Source organism: Somniosus microcephalus, chromosome 22 (genome assembly GCF_052327205.1).
Source record: "Somniosus microcephalus isolate GS21.2 chromosome 22, FLI_Smic_1.0, whole genome shotgun sequence".
In the NCBI taxonomy this organism is placed as follows: domain Eukaryota; kingdom Metazoa; phylum Chordata; class Chondrichthyes; order Squaliformes; family Somniosidae; genus Somniosus; species Somniosus microcephalus.
In genome coordinates this window covers 53,308,237-53,330,053 of record NC_141008.1, presented here as the reverse complement: position 1 = coordinate 53,330,053, position 21,817 = coordinate 53,308,237, and the positions used below count along the sequence as shown (strand labels likewise).

The 21,817-nt window shown below is 48.0% G+C and overlaps 1 protein-coding gene across 4 annotated transcripts in view; it reads left to right on the top strand.

Moving 5' to 3' along the window:
• dph1 (diphthamide biosynthesis 1) overlaps positions 1-21,817 on the top strand; it is a 583,177-nt gene that overhangs the window by 267,238 nt on the left and 294,122 nt on the right. For all 4 annotated transcript variants that reach the window (XM_085964755.1, XM_085964756.1, XM_085964754.1 and 1 more), the window contains one exon: positions 19,704-19,858. In XM_085964755.1, coding sequence (XP_085820881.1) covers positions 19,704-19,858 — 155 coding nt within the window. The remainder of the gene's footprint in view (positions 1-19,703; positions 19,859-21,817) is intronic.

Here is a 21,817-nt window from a genome sequence, read left to right as displayed (position 1 = left end):
TTTCGACCTGGAGGCTGAAAGCGATTGTTGTGTCTTTCAGGGATGTATCATGTGTGTTTTAGTCCATTTCGCTTTATATCTTTCGAGCCTCTTCAACTGCTCTTTACCACACGGCTGCTCCTGTGAGGGCGGGATAGTCCGATATCACACAGCACAGAAGGAGGCCATTCGGCCCACCGGGCCTGTGCTGGCTCTTTGAAAGAGCTCTTCAATTAGTCCCACTCCCCTGCTCTTTCCCCCTAGCCCTGCAGATTTCTCTTTTTCAAGTATTCGATTATCTTTTGAAAGTTACTGTTGAATCTGCTTCCACCGCCCTTTCAGGCAGCGCGTTCCAGATCACAACAACTCGCTGCGTTTCCAAAAAAATTCTTCTCATTTCCCCCCTGGATTTTTTGCCAATTATCTTTTACCATTGGCGGCTGTGCCTTTAGCAGTCTCGGCCCAAAGCTCTGGAATTCACCCTCCCAACCCCTGCCACAAAAGGGTTGTGAATCTTTGGAATTCTCTATCCCAGATGGCTGTGGATGCTCAGTCATTGAGTATATTCAAGGCTGAGATCCATAGATTTTTCGACAGGAAGGGATGTGGGGATCAGGCGGGAAAGTGGAGTTGAGGTTGAAGATCAGCCATGATCTTATTGAATGATTATAATCACTCAACCATTAGCGGCCGTGCCTTCAGCTGCCTCGGCCCTAAGCTCTGGAATTCCCTCCCTAAACCTCTCTGTCTCGCTACCTCTCTTCCCTCCTTTAAGATGCTCCTTAAAACCTACCTCTTTGACCAAGCTTTTGGTCACCTGCCCTAATTTATCCTTATGTGCCTCGGTGTCAATTTTTTTGTCTGTGGAGAAGAAGGTGCAAGTATCTTTTCCTTAGATATATTTAAGATAGATAAAACAGTGTTGTAATGGCTGTTGGCATTGCTGTTCCTGCCTTAATACTCCTCCAATCAGTGTAGACAACATTTTTCAAGCAATTATTGGATGCCTGAGATGCCATATTGAGGTGGGCAGGTTGCATTAGTAATGTGGCACCATAGTGAGAGAGAAGTGTGAAAATACAGTCACTGAAAATGTATTTTTAATAGGGAACAAATGTTTTGTATCGAATTTTTGAATATCTGTGGGCGCTGGAATGATTTTCAAGTATTCATGTTTGGGAATATAAAGAAAAATAAGGCCTTAAATATGTGCAAAGCAGAACAGGCACAAAGCAGGATCCAAGTCAGGAGTGTGATGGAATACTCTCCACTTGTCTGGATGAGTGCAGCTCCAACAACACTCAAGAAGCTCGACACCATCCAGGACAAAGCAGCCCGCTTGATTGGCACCCCATCCACCACCTTAAACGTTCACTCCCTCCACCACCGCTTGTACCATGGCTGCAGTGTGTACCATCTACAAATGCACTGCAGCAACTCGCCAAGGCTTCTTCGGCAGCACCTCCCAAACCCGCGACCTCTACCACCTAGAAGGACAAGGGCAGCAGGCGCATGAGAACACCACCATTCCAAATTCCCCTCCAAGTCACACACCATCCTGACTTGGAAATATATTGGCCGATCCTTCATCGTCGCTGGGTCAAAATCCTGGAACTCCCTCCCTAACAGCACTGTGGGGGTACCTTCACCACACGGACTGCAGCGGTTCAAGAAGGCCACTTTCTCAGGGCAATTAGGGATGGGCAACAAATGCTGGCCTTGCCAGCGATGCCCACATCCCATGAATGAATAAAAAAAAGGGGATCCTCCAAGACCTTCTCTAAAATATGGCCAGTCACATCCCCTCCTCACAACCTCCTCCCCAGCAACCAGATTACTGAATCTGTGCAGCTGTACACAGGTTTCTGACCACATTTTTGTTTGTTTTTTGGTTGAATAATTTAAATTTTTCTTACTTCCTTCACCATGCCAGCCTGCCCCACCCTAAAGACATTGAATCGATGGCTGGAGTATAGATAGGAACATAAGAACAGGAATAGGCCATTCAGCCCCTTGAGCCTGTCCTTCCATTCAGTGAGGCCGTAGCTATTCTGTATCTTACCTCCATCCACCTGCCTTGGTTCCATTTCTTTTTATACCCTTGGCTAGCAAAAATCTATCGATCTCAGATTTAAAATGATTAATTGAGCCCCAGAATCTACTGCTTTTTGTGGGAGAGGGTGCCACACTTCTACCACCCTTTGCGTGAAGAATGGCCTGGCTCTGATTTTAAGGTTATGTCCCCTTGTCCTAGACTCGCTCACCTGTGGAAACGTTTCTATCTACCCTATTGATTCTGTTCAAAATTCTAAAAAACCTCTATCAAATCACCCCTTAACCTTCTATATTCCAGGGAATACAAGCCTAGTTTATGTAATCTCTCCTTGTAATCTAATCCTTGGTGCCCTGGTAACGTTCTGGTGAATCGGCGCTGGGCGTTGGACTACCCTTCAATACTTTGCCCCAAATGGCCACAATTGTAGTGTGAGCCTTGATAATTGTTAGCGGGTCATTTGACTGGACTGTATTGGGGGACGGGGTTGCGGGGGGGGGGGATTGGCCATTAAAGGCTGAGCCCAGTCCTTTCCTCGTCCAGCAGGGGCGCACTGGATGGTGATTCGAAGTGGTTGATGCTGATTTTCCCCTTCGTACCCCGGGGTGCCGAGGCCAATTGTACTGCTGCTGCCGCCACCACTCCAAGATGGGATAACTTAGACTGGGGATCAAGCCTTGAACCATAGTCAACCGTATGGTTCAGCTGCTCACTGGATAAACCTGCTAAGCCATCGGGAAGCTTTTTCTTTTACATTTTACATGAACTTTCCCTCCTCCCCCCCCACCCCCGGGTGGACCAGCCTAGAATGCAGCGGCAGTAGCTACACGGTATGACTGTAGATCTCTGCGCTCCTCCAATTCTGGCCTCATGCGCTCCTCCAATTCTGGCCTCATGCGCATCCCCCACTCCCTTCACTCCACCATTGGTGGCCGTGCCTTCAGGCGTCAAGACCATAAGCTCTGGAATTCCCTCCCTAAACCTCTCCCTCCTCCTTTAAGGCCATCCTTCAAACCTGCCACTTTGACCAAGCTTTTGGTCACCTGTCCTAATATCTCCTTGTGTGGCTCGGTGTCAATTTTTGTCTGCTTTACGCTCCTGTGAAGTGCCTTGGGACGTTTTACTACATTTAAGTCACTACATGAATGCAAGTTGTTATTGTTGGAATGCTTTACCACAAGTGGACATTGAGGCAGAGCCTATAACAGCATTTAAAAGGATAAGTATTTGAAAAGGAAGAATATAAAAGGGTACAGGGGTAGATAGTTCCAGTTGAAAATCTAGCACTGGCTATAATTTCCAAGATTCCTTGGGGGGGAGGGGGGGGGAAGGAGGACCTTTGAGAGTAATATTTTCTTTTAGACAGTTGCAATATATGTGGCCACCGGCGTTTGCCCTCAAGATTTCTGTTTTAATTTCTGTTGTAAATTAGAAGATAATATAACGGGCACAGTAAAATAAGGCAAGATTGGAGGGGGTGCGGGGGGGAAAGAGTGCAACATAAGGAGCCGACTGGGGTACAACAATCCGCTGGCTGTGTCTGTACTGTCCTTCACCACTTGCCCCCCGAGCTCAGACAGCTCCCTGTAAGGTTTCATTAAATGGAGATGGCAGGCAGGCAGGGGTGACCAGCTGCTTCTGCGTGAAGGTTACTGACCTCACCCGTCTGTATTCCTGAACTTAATCTCGTTCACACCAGTAGGAACAATTTGAAGATATTTTTTATATATATGTATATATATGTTAGGTACCAGGGAGTTTTAAAACACCTTTCAGTGACCTCTGCCGTCTTAGCTTCAGATTCAGCGCAGGCCATGGGGGGATTATGGATTCTTGTCTCATGACAGCTTCTAAGCATCCTAAGTGAAATGTGTTCAGGCAGCCGCGGTGCATTTCCCAGCGGGGCTGGGTCCACGGTGCAGACACTGCCCTCAAATCTGACACTAATTTTTGCAGTTCTCTCCCACAGAGACCATGAGGCCCGGATGGAAATGTCACACCAGTACAGTGAAGGGGAGGGGGGGAAGGCTGTCTGGGCTCACGGATGTGCAGCATGTTCCATGGCAGTGCAAAGATAGAACTTACATTTCTACAGCGCCTTTCGCGGCCTCAGGACGTCCCAAATGGCTTGACAGCCAATGAAGTTGTTTTTGAAGTGCAGTCACTGTGGTAATGTAGGAAACGTGGCAGCCAATTTGTGCACAGCAAGCTCCCACAAACAGCAATGTGGTAGTGACCACATTATCTGTTTTTTAGTGATGTTGGTTGGGGGATAAATATTGGCCAGGACACTGAGGGGAACTTCTCTACTCTTCGAAATATTGCCATGGAATCTTTTACGTCCACCTCAGAGGACAGATGAGGCCGCAGTTTAACGGCACCTCTGACAGTGCAGCACTCCCTCAGTCTTCCACTGGGAGTGTCAGCCTGGATGATGGGCTCAAGTCCCTGGAGTGGGACTTGAACCCACGACCTTCCAACTCTGAGGCGAGAATGCTGTCCACTGAACCACGGCTGACACAACTGGCCCTCTGCTTATTTTCCCCCCTGTCCATACCCGCAGAGCAGGGGGAGGTGATGGGTGGCACAGGTCATCCTGGCACCTTAGACTTACTGCGTGGTACATCATCGGCGCAAACTCGCAATCCTGCTGCTCCGATCCTTCACCGCTGCCAATTGTGCCTCGTGTCAGAATATACCCACCTTCTGTGTGAAATACTTTCAACTCAAAATTTTTCTTCCAACTCATTTTTTCAGCTTTGAACTCGACTTCCATCAGTGCTGGGCTCTGCATTGATTTGTGCCCTGGCAGTATTATGTTGGTTTACTAATGTAGTAATGAGGAGTTAATGGGGCCCGTGACGTTTCCTGATATTGATTAGCCGATCCATTAAGTCCTCTACGTGAGGTCCGAGTTGCTTTATAGTACTGTTTATTGTGTAATATTAAACCCGCAGTGCCGGAGCAAGCCTCATTGTTCCCCCCCCACTGTGTTTAATGCTGCTAAACCTTCCCCTCCCTAAGATAAAGTTGATCAATTATCTGCCTGGTGTTATATGACCCTCATTAAATGCCCGAGGTTTTGAGCTGCTGTGTGGCTGGTGCTGATCCCACTCCTTTCTTCTCACCAGTCCCTGGGTACAATCCTTGGTTTGTGTTGAATGCACTGGTCTTGTCCAGAATCAACGTGGGGGAAACTTCAATTGGCCTCAGCACCCTGGCTAGGGAGGGAGAAACAAATCAGGCAAGGCTCCTGGACATCAGATGAGAATAGGAATAAACGGGACTTTTTCGGGTTGACAGGCTGTAACTAGCGGGGTACCGCAAGGATCAGCGCTTTGGCCTCAGCCATTTACAATCTATATTAATGAGTGTAACGTATCCAAGTTTGCTGATGATACAAAGTTAGGTGGGAAAGTAAGCTGTGAGGAGGATGCAAAGAGGCTGCAGAGAGATTTAGACAGGTTGACTGAGTGGGAAAGAACATGGCAAATGGAATACAATGTGGGGAAGTGTAAAGTTATCCACTTTGGTAGGAAAAACAAAAAAGCAGAATATTTTTTGAATGGTGAGAGACCGGGAAATGTTTGCATTCAGAGGGACCTGGGTGTCCTTGTACATGAATCACAGAAAGTTAACATGCAGTACAGCAAGCAATTAGGAAAGCAAATGGTATGTTCGCTTTTGTTACAAATGGATTAGAGTATAAGAGTAAAGAAGTCTTACTACAATTATACAGGGCATTGGTGAGGCCACACCTGGAGTACTGTGTACAGTTCTGGTCTCCTTACCTAGGGAAAGACATACTTGCCTTAGAAGGGAGTACAACGAAGGTTCACTAGACTGGTTCCTGGGATGAGGGGATTGCCCTATGAGGAGAGATTGAGCAGACAAGGCCTAGGTTCCCTAGAGTTTAGAAGAATGAGAGGTGATCTAATTGAAACATATAAAATACTTAAGGGGCTTGACAGGGTGGATGCTGAGAAAATGTTTCCCCTGGCTGGGGAATCTAGAACCAGGGGTCACAGAGTCAGAATAAGGGGTCGGCCATTTAGGACTGAGATGAGGAGAAATTTTTTCACTCAGTGGGTTGTGAATCTTTGGAATTCTCTACCCCAGAGAGCTGTGGATGCTCAGTCATTGAGTATATTCAAGACAGAGAGCGATAAAGTTTTGGGAATTAAGGGATATGGGGATAGTGCGGGAAGGTGCAGTTGAGGTAGAAGATCAGCCATGATCTTATTGAATGGCGGAGCAAGCTCGAAGGGCCAAATGGCCAACTCCAGCTCCTATTTCTTATGTAAGATTAAGCTCAGTTTTGAGGTTGAATAACCTGTCTCTCTTCTTTAAAAGACTCCTTAAAACCTACCTCTTTGACCAAGCTTTTGGTCACCTGTCCTAATATCTCCTTGTCAAATTGCTCGGTGTCAAATTTTTCCTCGATAACACTCCTGTGAAGCGCCTTGAGACATTTTATTATGTTAAAGGTGCTATATAAATGCAAGTTGTTGTTGTTTCCCCTCTCTCTCTGCCTCCTGAAGGTGCTGACCCCCCATCCCTTTCTAAACTCTCTTCCTGCACGTGTTCACTCGTCCTCTGGTACCTTACCCAAGTGGCCGGTCTTTATCTGTAAACCCAGATAGTGAGACTTGGGAAGCTGTTTAATTGGGGAGGGTCTCGCAGTGGGGCCGAATTGCACTCCCACCCACGAACAGCCGACACTGTCTGTCCAGGTTGAGGGCTGCTATTAACTCAGGATGGTTCCCAGAGCTTCGAAGCTTTTTATATCTTGTGCATCTGAAGGTTTCAACTGATGATCTCAGTTTTCTTCTCCTCTTACTTCTTCACCCACCCACTAACGCTGTGTATTTCTGGGTTTCCTCTGGCTAAACCCAGACTGCAATTGTTGTTTAAATTGTGTTGAGTTTTTTTTCCAGTGTATTCTCTTACTCCACGAATCTTCCCTCTTCTGCTGCCTGATGCATTTTTGTTAGGCAAGGGTATTAAGAGTTACGGAACCAGGATGGGTCGATGGAGTTAAGATACAGGTCAGCCATGATCTAATTGAATGGCGGAACAGGCTCGAGGGGCTGAATGGCCTACTCCTCTTCCTATGTTCTTGGGCCACCGGTGCTAGCAGTACCCAACTGATTTCACACCCAGCTAGCCATCTCTCGTGTTTGAACCGGGACAGGGAGTGGCGGCTGTTTGACCACACGTGGCATCACAACCCGACCCAGTGCTCGCCCGATGTTCACAGGAGGGCGCTTTTCAGTTGGGCGGGGGGTGTTTCTGGATAGCAACGGGACACAAGCACCTTGATGCTTTGCATGTTCTCTTCCCCAGGGCTCTGAGGCAACCTGCATTGTACCCTCCCTCCCTAACCTGTCTAAACCTTCCCTCCCTAACCTGTCTAAACCTTCCCTCCCTAACCTGTCTAAACCCTCCCTCCCTAACCTGTCTAAACCCTCCCTCCCTAACCTGTCTAAACACTCCCTCCCTAACCTGTCTAAACCCTCCCTCCCTAACCTGTCTAAACCTTCCCTCCCTAACCTGTCTAAACCTTCCCTCCCTAACCTGTCTAAACCCGCCCTCCCTAACCTGTCTAAACCCGCCCTCCCTAACCTGTCTAAACCCTCCCTCCCTAACCTGTCTAAACCCTCCCTCCCTAACCTGTCTAAACCCGCCCTCCCTAACCTGTCTAAACCCTCCCTAACCTGTCTAAACCCTCCCTCCCTAACCTGTCTAAACCCGCCCTAGCTCTGACAGACTCGACGCTGGAAATTCCCCCGCCAATCACCAGTGTCAATCATGGCTCAGTCGGTAGCACTCGCCTCTGAGTCAGAAGGCCACGGGTTCAAATCCCACGCCAGGGATCTGAGCATAAAATCTAGGCATATGCTCCCAGTGCAGTACTGAGGGTGCGCTGCACTGTCGGAGATGCCGTCTTTCGGATGAGACATTAAACGGAGGCCCCATAAAGATACAAGGACGTAAAAGATCCCATGGCACTATTTCGATGAAGAGCAGGGGAGTTCTCCCCGGTGTCCTGGCCAATATTTATCCCTCAATCAACATCACTAAAAACAACAGATTATCTGGTCATTTATCTCATTGCTGTTTGTGGGAACTTGCTGTGTGCAAATTGGCTGCCACGTTTCCTACATTACAACAGTGACTACACGTCAACTTGGCTATAAAGCGTTTTAGGACATCCTGAGGTGCTATATAAATGTAAATCTTTCTTGCTATTATTTCTTGATAAACCTGCAGTGTTACTGCCAGGGTCACTAACTGTGTGGTGCGTGCTTGCACATACGAGGTGTAGACTCGTGGGCTACACATGCACCAACACCACTGGCACTCACAGAGACCAGAATAAAGAACTGGCCCGTTAAATGGGAACATCTTTTGACATTTTAAAATAACAAAACAGTGCTTGAGGGTGATTAAAGACCTAGGTTATCTTAGGTTCAGCGTTTTATAGCCAATGATATCAGTTGAACCCCTTGATTAGATTGGACACTGTCATCACTCCCATGAATCCATTGTTCTACACATAAACCATTTGGACTCAAGCCTGGAAGTCATTCCCGGGTATTCATTAATCTGTATATAAAACATCCGAACCGTTCGATTAGATTCCAGTGTGTAACTCAACAACTTTCATTTATATAGTACCTTTAACATAGTAAAACGTTCCAAGGCACTTCACAGGAGTGTTATCAAATAAAATTTTACACCGAGCCACATAAAGAGATATTACATAGAATATGCAGCACAGAAACAGGCCATTCAGCCCAACCAGTCCATGCCAGCATTTGTTTATATTATTAATATTAGGACACATGACCAAAAGCACGGTCAAAGCGGTAGGTTTTAAGGAACGGCCTAATGGAGGTAGCGAGGCAGAGAGGTCTAGGGGAGTGAATCCCAGAACTTAGGGCCTTGGCAGCTGAATGCACGGCTGCCAATGATTGAACGAAGGAAATCGGGGTTGTGCAGGAGGCCAGAATTGGAGGAGTGCAGAGATCTTGGGAAGGTTGTAGGGCTGGAGGAGATTACAGACATCCATTATTCCCTCTCCTTTTGATAGAGGTACCACTTTGTGCGTGTGTGTGTAGGCGCAGGTGCATGTGTTTAATTGTTTGTACAGTATGTCACCCTTTCTGTGTCCCTTCAACTGATGGATGCATTTGGCTGAAGCTGTCATTTTTTAAGGTGAATCGGAAACGATTTGTCGGAGTGATTTTTTGTTCACTTTCCATTAGTGTGAAAGTTATTGAATTGCAAAGGTCAGGTCGAACCACATTTATTTACTCAGAAAATTGAACAGTGCCGATTCTCGAGCTCCACTCCATTTCTGCACCTGCAATATCTTAGGGTCTCTTTCTACTGCCAGCATGACTGAATTTCATCAACGCCCCCCCCCCCCCCACCCCCAATTTACGCCTCCCCTCCTCCTCCTGTATTTACTCACTCTTGCGAGGGTAGGGTTCAACAGGTGCAGACAGTCTTCTGGTGCCTCACCTCAGAGGCTGGGAATTCTGCGGCGAGTGACTCGCCTCCTGACTCCCAAAGCCTCTCCACCACCTACAAGGCACAAGTCAGGAGTGTGATGGAATACTCTGCTTACCTGGATGAGTGCAGCTCCAACAACACTCAAGAAGCTCGACACTATCCAGGACAAAGCAGCCCGCTTGATTGGCACCCCATCCACCACCTTAAACATTCACTCCCTCCACCACCGGCGCACCGTGACTGCAGTGTGTACCATCTACAAGATGCACTGCAATAACTCGCCAAGGCTTCTTTGGCAGTACCTCCTAGAAGGACATGGGCAGCAGGTGCATGGGAACACCAAGTTCCCCTCCCAAGTCACACACCATCCTGATTTGGAAATATATCGCCGTTCCTTCATCATCACTGGGTCAAAATCCTGGAATTCTCTCCCTAATAGAACTGTGGAAGTACCTTCACCACATGGACTGCAGCGGTTCAAGAAGGTGGCTCACCACCACCTTCTCGAGGGCAATTAGGGATGGGCAATAATTGCCAGCGACGCCCACATGCCGTGAATGAACAAATAAAAAAAATTCTCACCCACGTGTGCATACTTAATAAAAGTGAGCATCTACAGGCTATTGGACCGGGTCAGGGGCGAGGGGGACCACAGCCAAGTCTGATCCCGTCTTCAAACAATGTCTGTGTGCATATTAGCAGAAATACTGCACAATGATCACAAGCAACAACCCCTTTAGATTGTTTCCACAGTTGTAATGTAGCAAAGGTGGCAGCCAATTTGCACACAGCAAGTTCCCACAAACAGCAATGAGATAAATGGACTGATAATCTGTTTTCAGTGATGTTGGTTGAGGGATAAATATTGGCCAGGACACCGGGGATAACTCGAAATAGTGCCATGGGATCTTTTATGTCCACTTGAGAGAGCAGACAGGGCCTCGGTTTAACGTCTCATCCGAAAGACGGCATATCCGACAGTGCAGCACTCCCTCAGCACTGCACTGGAGTGTCAGCCTGGATTTTGTGCTCAAGTCTCTGGAGTTGGACTTGAGCCCACAACCTTCTGACTGAGGGACGAGAGTGCTACCCACTGAGCCACGGCTGACACTGACAGCTAGACAGTGTCTGGACTGGCATGTGAACATAACATAAGAAATAGGAGCAGGAGTCAGCCATTTGGCCCCTCAAGCCTGCTCCGCCATTTAATGAGATCATGGCTGATCTGATCTTGGGCTCAGCTCCATTTCCCTGCCCACTCCCCATAACCCATCACTCCCTTATTGTTCAAAAACCTGTCTATCTCCACCTTAAATATATTCAAAGACCCAGCCGACACAGCTCTCTGGGGCAGAGAATTCCACAGATTTACGACCCTCTGAGAGAAGAAATTCCTCCTCATCTCAGTTTTAAATGGGCGACCCCTTATTCTGGAACTATGCCCCCTAGTTCTAGATTCCCCCACGAGGGGAAACATCCTCTCAGCATCTACCCTGTCAAGCCCCCTCAGAATCTTATATGTTTCAATAAGATCACCTCTCATTCTTCTAAATTGCAATGAGTATAGGCTCAACCTGCTTTAACTTTCTTCATAAGTCAACCCCCTCATCTCAGGAATCAACCTCGTGAACCTTCTCTGAACTGCCTCCAATGCAAGTATATCCCTCCTTAAATAAGGAGACCAAAACTGTACGCAGTACTCCAGGTGTGGTCTCACCAATACCCTGAGTACAGTTGTAGCAGGACTGCCCTACTTTTATACTCCAACCTCTTCGCAATAAAGGCCAACATTCCATTTGCCTTCCTGATTACTTGCTGTACCTGCATGTTAACTTTTTGTGTTTCATGCACAAGGACCCCCAGGTCCCTCTGTACTGCAGCATTTTGTAATCTCTTTCCATTTAAATAATTTTCTTTTTTCTTTTTCTTACCAAAGTGGATAACCTCACACTGTCCCACATTATACTCCTGATGTGCCAAATAACTGCCCGAATCCAAAGTTAAAGCTTAAGACAGAAGCCTTTTATTAAATAAGAATCATGGCAGAGTTAACAGAGTCCATCATCGACCGAGCCCTTGGTAGAACATACCAGAAGAGGGGCGGGGCCAGGGAGGAGCATTAGTGGTTCCCCCTAGTGGAACATTCCAGACATTACAAGTGCAAGTACAAATATCAGAACACAGTTATTTCATCACAACTCCATCTGCCAAATGTTTGCCCACTCACTTAGCCTGTCTGTATCCCTTTGCAAATTCTTTGTGTCCTCTTCACAACTTGCTTTCCCACCTATCTTTGTATAATCAGCAAATTTGCCTACATTACACTCGGTCCCTTCATCCAAGTCATTAATTTGGATTGTAAATAGTTGAGGCCCCAGCACTGATCCTTGTGGCACCCCACTAGTTACCATTTACCAAATATGACCCATTTATCCTGACTCTCTGTTTTCTGTTAGTTAGCCAATCCTCTAGCCATGCTAATATATTACCCCCAACCCCGTGAGCTCTTATCTTGTGCAGTAACCTATTATGTGGCACCTTATCGAATGCCTTCTGGAAATCCAAATACACCACATCCACTGGTTCCCCTTATCCACCCTGCTCGTTACATCCTCAAAGAACTCCAGCAAATTTGTCAAACATGATTTCCCTTTCATAAAACCATGCTGACTCTGCTTGACTGTACAGGTGCACTATCCCTTATCCGAAACCCTTGGGACCAGATGTTTTTCGGAATTTGGAATTTTTCAGATTTCAGAATGGTATTCAGAATCAGTATGTAACACCCTAGCGGGGGTCTGGGCAGCACCCCGTAAGCAAACACATTAATATTTCTGCAGCGAACCTTATGAATATTCACACTGAGTGGGATAAATAAAGACTATAAATAGTATTACAGTTTATTTGTACAGTAATAATTTGGTTTGCAATGTTTTCCTACTTTTCATTAGTTTATGGTCATCACTGTCAGTGTAAAACTTCAACAACTTGTCTTTCTGTTTCTTTAAGTCATATACGGTGGTAGTTCCCACACCATATTCTTCAGTAAGACGCCGCACAGACACACCACGATCAAGCTTCTGCAATAACTCCACTTTCTGCGATATCGATAATGAGAGATGCTTCCTTTTCTGCTTCTCACTGTTACCCATAGGGGTATCTGCAGCTTTTTTTGACATTTTCACAAATCACAAAAAAACAAAAAATATCAAAGAGCAGCAGATGCACGTGTGACAACGCTGAGACACAACTGACGCCTCACACCTGCATGGGTCAAGCATCGGCCGCGTCGGGTCATGTTTGGCGCTACTCGGGTCATGTCGTGCGCATGAGTTACGCTCCACGAAAAAACTTTCGGTTTTCAGAGGTTTTCGAATTTCGGAATTGCGGATAAGGGATAGTCTACCTGTATTATGATTTTCTAAATGTCTTGCTACTGCTTCCTTAATGACAGATGTCAGGCTAACTGGTCTATAGTTTCCTGCTTTCTGTCTCCCTCCCTTCTTAAATAGGGGCGTTACATTTGCGATTTTCCATTCTGCTGGGACCTCTCCAGAATCCAGGGAATTTTGGTAGATTGCAACCAATGCATCCACTATCTCTGCAGCCCCTTCTTTTAAGACCCTAGGATGCAGGCCATCAGGTCCAGGGAACATATCCACCTTTAGTCCCATTATTTTACCGAGTACTTTTTCTTTAGTGATAGTGATTGTTTTAAGTTCCCTCCTTCTTATAGCTCCTTGATTATGTGCTATTGGGATGGTTTTAATGTCTTCTACCGTGAAGACTGATACAAAATATTTGTTCAAAGTCTCTGCCATTGCCCTGTTCCCCATTATTAATTCCCCAGCCTCATCCTCTAAGGGACCAACATTTACTTTAGCTACTCTCTTCCTTTTTATATACCTGTAGAAGCTCTTACTATCTGTTTTTATATTTCTTGCTAGTTTACTCTGATAATCCATCTTCTCTCTCTTTATTATTTTTTTAGTCGTCCTTTGCTTTTTTTTTAATTCCCAATCCTCTGGCCTTCCACTAATCTTGGCAACATTGTATGCCTTTGTTTTCAATTTGATACCATCCTTTACTTCCTTAGTTAGCCACAGATGGTTCTCCCTTCTCTTGAAGTTTTTCCATCTCACTGGAATATATTTTTGTTGAGAGTTATGAAATATCTCCTTAAATGTCTGCCATTGCTTATCAACCATCTTGCCCTTTAATCTATTCTCCCAGTCCACTTTAGCCAACTCTGCCTTCATACCTTTGTAATTACCTTTATTTAAGATCAGGACTCTGGTTTGAGACCCAACTTTCTCACTCTCCAATTGAATTTGAAATTCAACCATGCTATTATCACTCTTTCCTACAGGATCCTTTACTATGAGATCATTAATTAATCCTGTCTCATTACACAGTACCAGATCTAAGATAGCCTGCTCCCTGGTTGGTTCCACAACGTATTGTTCCAGGAAACCATCCCGGATACACTCTATGAACTCGTCCTCGAGGCTACCTTGGCCAATTTGATTTGTCCAATCAATATGAAGATTAAAATCCCCCATGATTATTGCTGTACCTTTCTTACAAGCCTCCATTATTTCTTGATTTATACTGCATTGTCCAACAGTGTAGCTACTGTTAGGGGGCCTATAGACTATGCCCACCAGTGACTTCTTTCCCTTGTTATTTCTTATCTCCACCCAAACTGATTCTACATCTTGCTCTTCTGAGCCAATATAATTTCTCACTACAGCACTGATTCCATCCTTTATTAACAGAGCTACCCCACCTCCTTTTCCTTTCTGTCTATCCTTCCTAAATGTCAAATAACCCTGAATATTCAGTTCCCGGCCTTGGTCACCTTGCAACCACGCCTCTAATGGCTATCAGATCATATCCATTTGTATCTATTTGTGCCATCAACTCATCTACCTTGTTACGAATGCTGCGTGCATTCAGATAAAGAGCTTTTAATTTTGTCTTTTTACTATTTTTCCGTGCTTTGACCCCACTTTCTGATGCACTCTTATTTTTATACGTTCTGTCCCTTCCTGTCACACTCTGGTTACCATTACCCCCATCGCTTACCTGCTCTATTACCTTCTCCTTTCTCTTTGACTTTTTAAATTCCCGCTCACCTGAACCCTCCCCCCACATATTTAGTTTAAAGCCCTCTCTACAGCCCTAGTTATTCGATTCGCCAGGACTCTAGCCCCAGCATGGTTCAAGTGAAGCACGTCCAAACGGAACAGCTCCCTCTTATCCCAGCACTGGTGCCAGTGCCCCATGAATCTAAACCCATTTCTCCCACACCAGTCTTTGAGCCACACGTGATCTTATTTACCCTATGTAAATTTGCTCGTGGCTCAGGTAGTAATCCAGAGATTATTACCTTTGTGGTTCTGCTTTTTAATTTAGCCCCTAGCTGCTTATACTCCCTCAGCAGAACCGCTTTCTCTGTTCTACCTATGTCATTGGTACCTACGTGGACCACGACAACTGGATCTTTCCCCTCCCACTCCAGGTTCCTCTCCAGCCCAGAGGAGATGTCCTTAACCCTGGCACCAGGCAGGCAACACAGCCTTCGGGGCTCACGCTCTCGGCTGCAGAGAACAGTATCTATCCCCCTAACTATACTGTCCCCTATCACTACTACATTTCTTTTTACTCCCCCAACTTGAATGGCTCCCTGTGGTCAGTTTGCTCATCCTCCCTGCAGCCCCTGCTCTCGTCCACACAGGGAGTAAGAACCTCGTACCTGTTGGACAAGTGCAAGGGCTGAAGCTCCTCCAATGCTACCTTCTGGATCCCCATACCTGCCTCACTCGTAGTCACACCCTCCTGTCCCTGACAACGGACCAAATTAGAACTATTTAACCTAAGGGGTGTGACTGCTTCCTGGAACAGTGTCCAGGTAACTCTCCCCCTCCCTGATGTATCGCAGTGTCTGAAGCTCGAACTGCAGCTCATCAACCCTGAGCCGAAGTTCCTCAAGCCGCCAACACTTACTGCAGATGTGGTTGCTGTGGATCACACTGGTGTCATAGAAACATAGAAGATAGGAGCAGGAGTAGGCCATTCGGCCCCTCGAGCCTGTTCCCATTTAATGATATCATGGCTGATCATCCAAATTCAGTGACGTAAGAAAACTACTAGGCACTTGGTCAAAGCGTTAAACAAAGCTTTAATCAACTGTTTTACAACATGGAGGTCTAGCTGTGTCCTTCACTAGTTCCTGTTAAGGATGTCCTGCGCAAGCTGGGCCCGTGCCCGAGTATTTATATTCTCCCTGGACAGCGCCACCTGTAGGCTGTTCAGTATTATTACATAAGTCTTTCTTTCATGAATGACTGATTCATGTCATTCAGTACCCTGTCTCTGCTTTCTCCCCATATCCCTTGATCCCTTTAGACTTAAGAAATATATCTAACTCCTTCTTGAATATATTTAATGAATTGGCCTCCACTGCCTTCTGTGGTAGAGAATTCCACAGGTTCACCACTCTGTGGATGAAGAAATTCCTCCTCATCTCAGTCTTAAATGGCTTACCCCTTATGCTTAGACTGTGACCCCTGGTTCTGGACTCCCCCGCCATCGGGAACATCCTTCCTGCATCTAGTCTGTCTAGCCCTGTTAGAATTTTATAAGTTTCAATGAGATCCCCTCTCTTTCTTCCAAACTCTAGCGAATATAAGCCTAATCAACCCAATCTCTCTTCATACGTCATTCCTGCCATCCCAGGTATCAGTCTGGTGAATCTTCGCTGCACTCCCTCCATGGCAAGAACATCCTTCCTCAGATAAGGCGACCAAAACTGCACACAATGATCAAGGTGTGGTCTCACCAAGGCCCTGTACAACTGCAGCAAGACATCCTTGTTCCTGTACTCGAATCCTCTCGCTATGAAGGCCAACATACCATTTGCCTTCTTAACCGCCTGCTGCACCTGCATGCTTACCTTCAGCGACTGGTGCACAAGGACACCCAGGTCTCGTTGCACTTCCCCTTTTCCCAATCTATTGCTGTTCAGATAATAATCTGTCTTCCTGTTTTTGCCACCAAAGTGGATAACCTCGCATTTATCCACATTATACTGCATCTGCCCAATCACCCAACCTGTCCAAATCGTACTAGAGTGTCTCTGCATCCTCCTGACAGCACACACGCCCACCCAGCTTTGTGTCATCTGCAAACTTGGAGATATTGCATCTAGTTCCCTCGTCTTAGATTTTAAGATATATTCTGAATAGCTGGGGGTCCTAGCACCGACCCCTGCGGTACCCCACTAGTCACTGCCTGCCACTCGGAGAAAGACCCGTTTATTCCAACTCTTTGCTTCCTGTCTGCCAACCATGTGCTTTAACTTTGTACGTGAATCTCTTATGCGGGACCTTACCAAAGCCCAAATACACCACATCCGCTGGTTCTCCCTTATCTATTCTACCAATTACATCCTCAAAAAATTCCAGTAGATTAGTCAAGCATGATTTACCTTTTGCTCCCACATGCAACAGCTGCAACACATTGCCTGCCCTGCCATCTCTACTATATTTTTTTTAATTAATTAGGTTTTCAAGTTTTGAAATATCAATTACCTATGTTTAGTTTTTAATCCTGGCTCTTAAACCAACGCACAAGTTTAGAAAAAAGAGAGAAATACTCACCAACCAATCACTTACCTGCTTTCCTGTGATGTCACACTTTGATTCTTCCCCCCCCTCAGCTAGCTCCTTTTATCCCCTCTGGTGTTGCTCCTCAGATCCCGCTCTCACCGCTGGTCTCGGGCCTCGGGCGCTGCTCCTTTTATGTGCGGGTTAGGTTGATTGGCTATGATAAAAAAAAAATTGACCCTTAGTGTTAGGGGGATTAAATACGTGGGGTTACGGGGATAGGGTGGGATATGTGTTGGTGTAGGGGTTACGGGGATCGGGTAGGATATGTGTCGATGCAGGCTCGATGGGCCGAAATGGCCTCTATCTGTACTGTGAGGTTTTCTGTGATTCTGTGATCCCACTCTTCCCGCTGGTCCCGGGCCTCGGGCGCTGCTCCTTTTATCCCCGCTGGTGTTGCTGCTCAGATCCCGCTGGTCTCGGGCCTCGGGCGCTGCTCCTTTTATCCCCACTGGTGTTGCTCCTCAGATCCCACTCTTCCCGCTGGCCTCGGGCGCTGCTCCTTTTATCCCCTCTGGTGTCGCTCCTCAGATCCCGCTCTCACTGCTGGTCTCGGGCCTCGGGCGCTGCTCCTTTTATCCCCTCTGGTGTCGCTCCTCAGATCCCACTCTTCCCGCTGGTCCCGGGCCTCGGGCGCTGCTCCTTTTATCCCCGCTGGTGTCACTCCTCAGATCCCGCTCTCACCGCTGGTCTCGGGCCTCGGGCGCTGCTCCTTTTATCCCCTCTGGTGTTGCTCCTCAGATCCCGCTCTCGCCGCTGGTCTCGGGCCTCGGGCGCTGCTCCTTTTATCCCCTCTGGTGTCGCTCCTCAGATCCCACTCTTCCTGCTGGTCTCGGGCCTCAGGCGCTGCTCCTTTTATCCCCTCTGGTGTTGCTCCTCAGATCCCACTCTTCCCGCTGGTCTCGGGCCTCGGGCGCTGCTCCCTTTATCCCCTCTGGTGTCATTCCTCAGATCCCGCTCTCGCCGCTGGTCTCGGGCCTCGGGCGCTGCTCCTTTTATCCCCGCTGGTGTTGCTCCTCAGATCCCACTCTTCCCGCTGGTCCCGGGCCTCGGGCGCTGCTCCTTTTATCCCCATTGGTGTTGCTCCTCAGATCCCACTCTTCCCGCTGGTCTCGGGCCTCGGGCGCTGCTCCTTTTATCCCCTCTGGTGTCGCTCCTCAGATCCCGCTCTCACTGCTGGTCTCGGGCCTCGGGCGCTGCTCCTTTTATCCCCTCTGGTGTCGCTCCTCAGATCCCGCTCTCACCGCTGGTCTCGGGCCTCGGGCGCTGCTCCTTTTATCCCCGCTGGTGTCGCTCCTCAGATCCCGCTCTCACTGCTGGTCTCGGGCCTCGGGCGCTGCTCCTTTTATCCCCAATGGTGTTGCTCCTCAGATCCCACTGGTCTCGGGCCTCGGGCGCTGCTCCTTTTATCCCCTCTGGTGTCGCTCCTCAGATCCCGCTCTCACCGCTGGTCTCGGGCCTCGGGCGCTGCTCCTTTTATCCCCGCTGGTGTCGCTCCTCAGATCCCGCTCTCACCGCTGGTCTCGGGCCTCGGGTGCTGCTCCTTTTATCCCCTCTGGTGTCACTCCTCAGATCCCACTCTCAGGCGCTGGACCCGGTGGGCACAGTGGGGTAACGCGAGGGAACGCTGGGGTTACAGTGGGGTCACGGTGCAAGAGGGTGTCCCGGGGGCCCGTGAGATCGCAGGGCAACAAACGTGGGCCATCGGGGAAGGTGGGAGAGGCGGTTTGGAACCTGTAAATATATCAACGGCGACAACAAGTGAGACTCAACCTAAAGGAACATAGGAACAGGAGGAGGCCATTCAGCCCCTTGAGTCTGTTCCATCATTCAATTAGATCATGGCTGACCTGTATCTTAACTACAACTACCCGCCTTGGTTCCGTAATGCTTAACACTCTTGGCTAACAAAAGTCTTATCAATCTCAGTTTTAACATTTTCAATTGACCTCCAGTGTCAGCAGTCTTTTGGGGGAGAGAGTTCCAGATTTCCACTACCCTTTGTGTGAAGAAGTGCTTCCTGACATCACCCCTGAACGGCCTGGCTCTAATTTTAAGGTTATTCCCCTTTGTTCTGGACTCTCCCCACCAGAGGAAATAGTTTCTCTCTACCCACCCTATCAATTGGTCAAGGAATGAAGGCTGCGAGGTGGGAGCTCCGAGTCCTGCTGATTAGAGTCTGATGTTGCCTTGTGGTGGAGGCGAGGGATGATCAGGTGGCATAGTCACGGTGGGGGTGCGGCCCCGATCCCCAATCCCCGATCCCCTCCTGGTAGCAGCAGGACCCTGCGGCTGCGCTTTTGGCAGCAGAGCCTTGAAGGCTGGGTGGACCTTAAGGCACTGAAGAAAATCTCGAAGGGTGGACGGATCACGTGAGCTGTCTCCCTGGTTCTGGGCTCTGCGATGGTGCATGTTGCCACCGTTGTTGTATTCAGACTTTCTCCAGTGGGCTCACCTGCCATTGTTCTTCTTGCTTTCAGTTCCGATTGACGCAACGGCTGGAATAAAAATGCTCTACGTGTTTGTTGATATCAAAATCGACGGCGCGCACTTCGTTGACACGGTTCGATTCAACTTCCCCAAGGGCTCGGCGCTCGCTTTGGTCAGCACCATCCAGTTTGTGGCAGCACTGCAGGTAAGGGAGCAGCCAGCGTGACCCCACTGTAACCCCAGCATTACCCCTCCGCAACCCCACAGTAACCCCAGCATTACCCCTCCTTAACCCCACCGTAATCCCAGCATTACCCTCCTTAACCCTGCAGTAATCCCAGCATTACTCCACCATAACCCTAGCATTACCCCTCCTTAACCCCACCATTACCCCACCGTAATCCCAGCATTGCCCCTCCTTAACCCCACGGTTACCCCACTGTAATCCCAGCATTACCCCTCCTTAACCCCACAGTAATCCCAGCATTACCCCACCATAATCCTAGCATTACCCCTCCTTAACCCCACCATTACCCCACCGTAATCCCAGCATTACCCCATCTTAACCCCAGCATTACCCCTCCTTAACCCCACCGTAATCCCAGCATTACCCCTCCGTAACTCCAGCATTATCCCAGGGTAATCCCAGCGTAATCCCACCCCCAACCGGTGAACCAGATGGACCGTGATCTTTTTTTACCTCGCAATTCCTATGTTCCTGCGTCCTACTGGAGTGAAACGTAAAGCATGTCGCTAAGGCAGAGCAGCAGGAGCTTTACTGTATATCAACGTCATGGGCACCTGACCTGGGCATTAACTGTTAAAGGGTGAGAGAAGGGCATTCTATTCTCAGCACCCAGTTGCATTTATACAGAATCTCGACCACACAGCAAAACATCCCCAGGGGCTTGACAGAGAAACAAGACAGGTACAATCCAGCACTGTCACCCCTCACCTCAGTAAGGACAAAATATTCCTCCGGAACAAGAAAAATTGAAGTGTCGGCGCCAGTACAACAAACATGGAATTTGTTTTATTTATTAGCTGGGAATCTGACACCTTGTACGTCAAATAGAAAAATGTAGTTGGCGCAGGAGTTTGTTGAAACCGCTGGTACCTGGGGCTGCCTCGCAGGGTCTACCAGTCTAAACCGTTTAAGAAAGTTTAGTGTGTCTGAATATTTGACCGATTGCCTCAATAATTGATGACCAAAGTAAAAGATTTGTTAGAGCAATTCTGGCGCTCCCTTTGTGCAAAGCTCTATTCAGCCTCTCAAGGTCTCCTGCACGTTGAGCCACTCAATTCATGCGACTTCCCCAGACTTCTGCCAGTACCTAGTCAATAGAGCGATCCCATGCAAACATGTTACTACCTTGGAAATATATTCATCCCCTGCAACACGGCAGCAAGAAGAAACCCCTTCAGCACACCGCCGTTCAGATGGTACAGTACAGCAACAGTAAGGAGCTAAAAGGGTCAAATTACGAGGACAGGTTGGCTCCTGGCCCCTTAACGCCGACAATTTAAAACTCGCCCCTCCCCATCCCTGTAACCTCCTCCATCCTCATCCCCACCGACACCTGGGAATCCCTGGCCCAAGACCGCACAAAGTGGAGGAGAAGCATCCGGGAAGGCGCCGAATACCTCGAGTCTCTTCGCTGGGAGCCAGCGCAAGGAGCGCACGTCAACCCAAGCACCCCACCCACCCGCCCCTTCAACCACCGTCTGCCCCACCTGTGACAGAGAGTGTAGGTCCCACCTTGGACTCATCAATCACCTGAGAACTAATTTTTAATGTGGAAGCAAGCCATCCTTGGTTCCGAGGGACTGCCTAAGAAGAAGAACCTCCTCCACCCCAACACCTCCCCCCCGCTCCCCCAGAACTCTGCGCTCCTCCAACTCTGGTCTCCTGTGCATTTTCCCCTTCCTTCGCCACACCATTGGCGGCCGTGCCTTCAGGGGTCTAGGGCCCACGCTTTGGAATCCTGCCCTAAACCCCTTCCACCTCTTCACCTCCCTCTCCTCCTTTAATGCTCTCCTTAAAACCCACCTCTTTGACCCAAGTTCCCCTCCTAAATTTTGGCTCAGTGTCTATTTTTGTCTGAGTACATCTCTGTGAAGCGCCTTGGGGCGTTTTGCTATCAGAAAGGCACTATATAAAGAC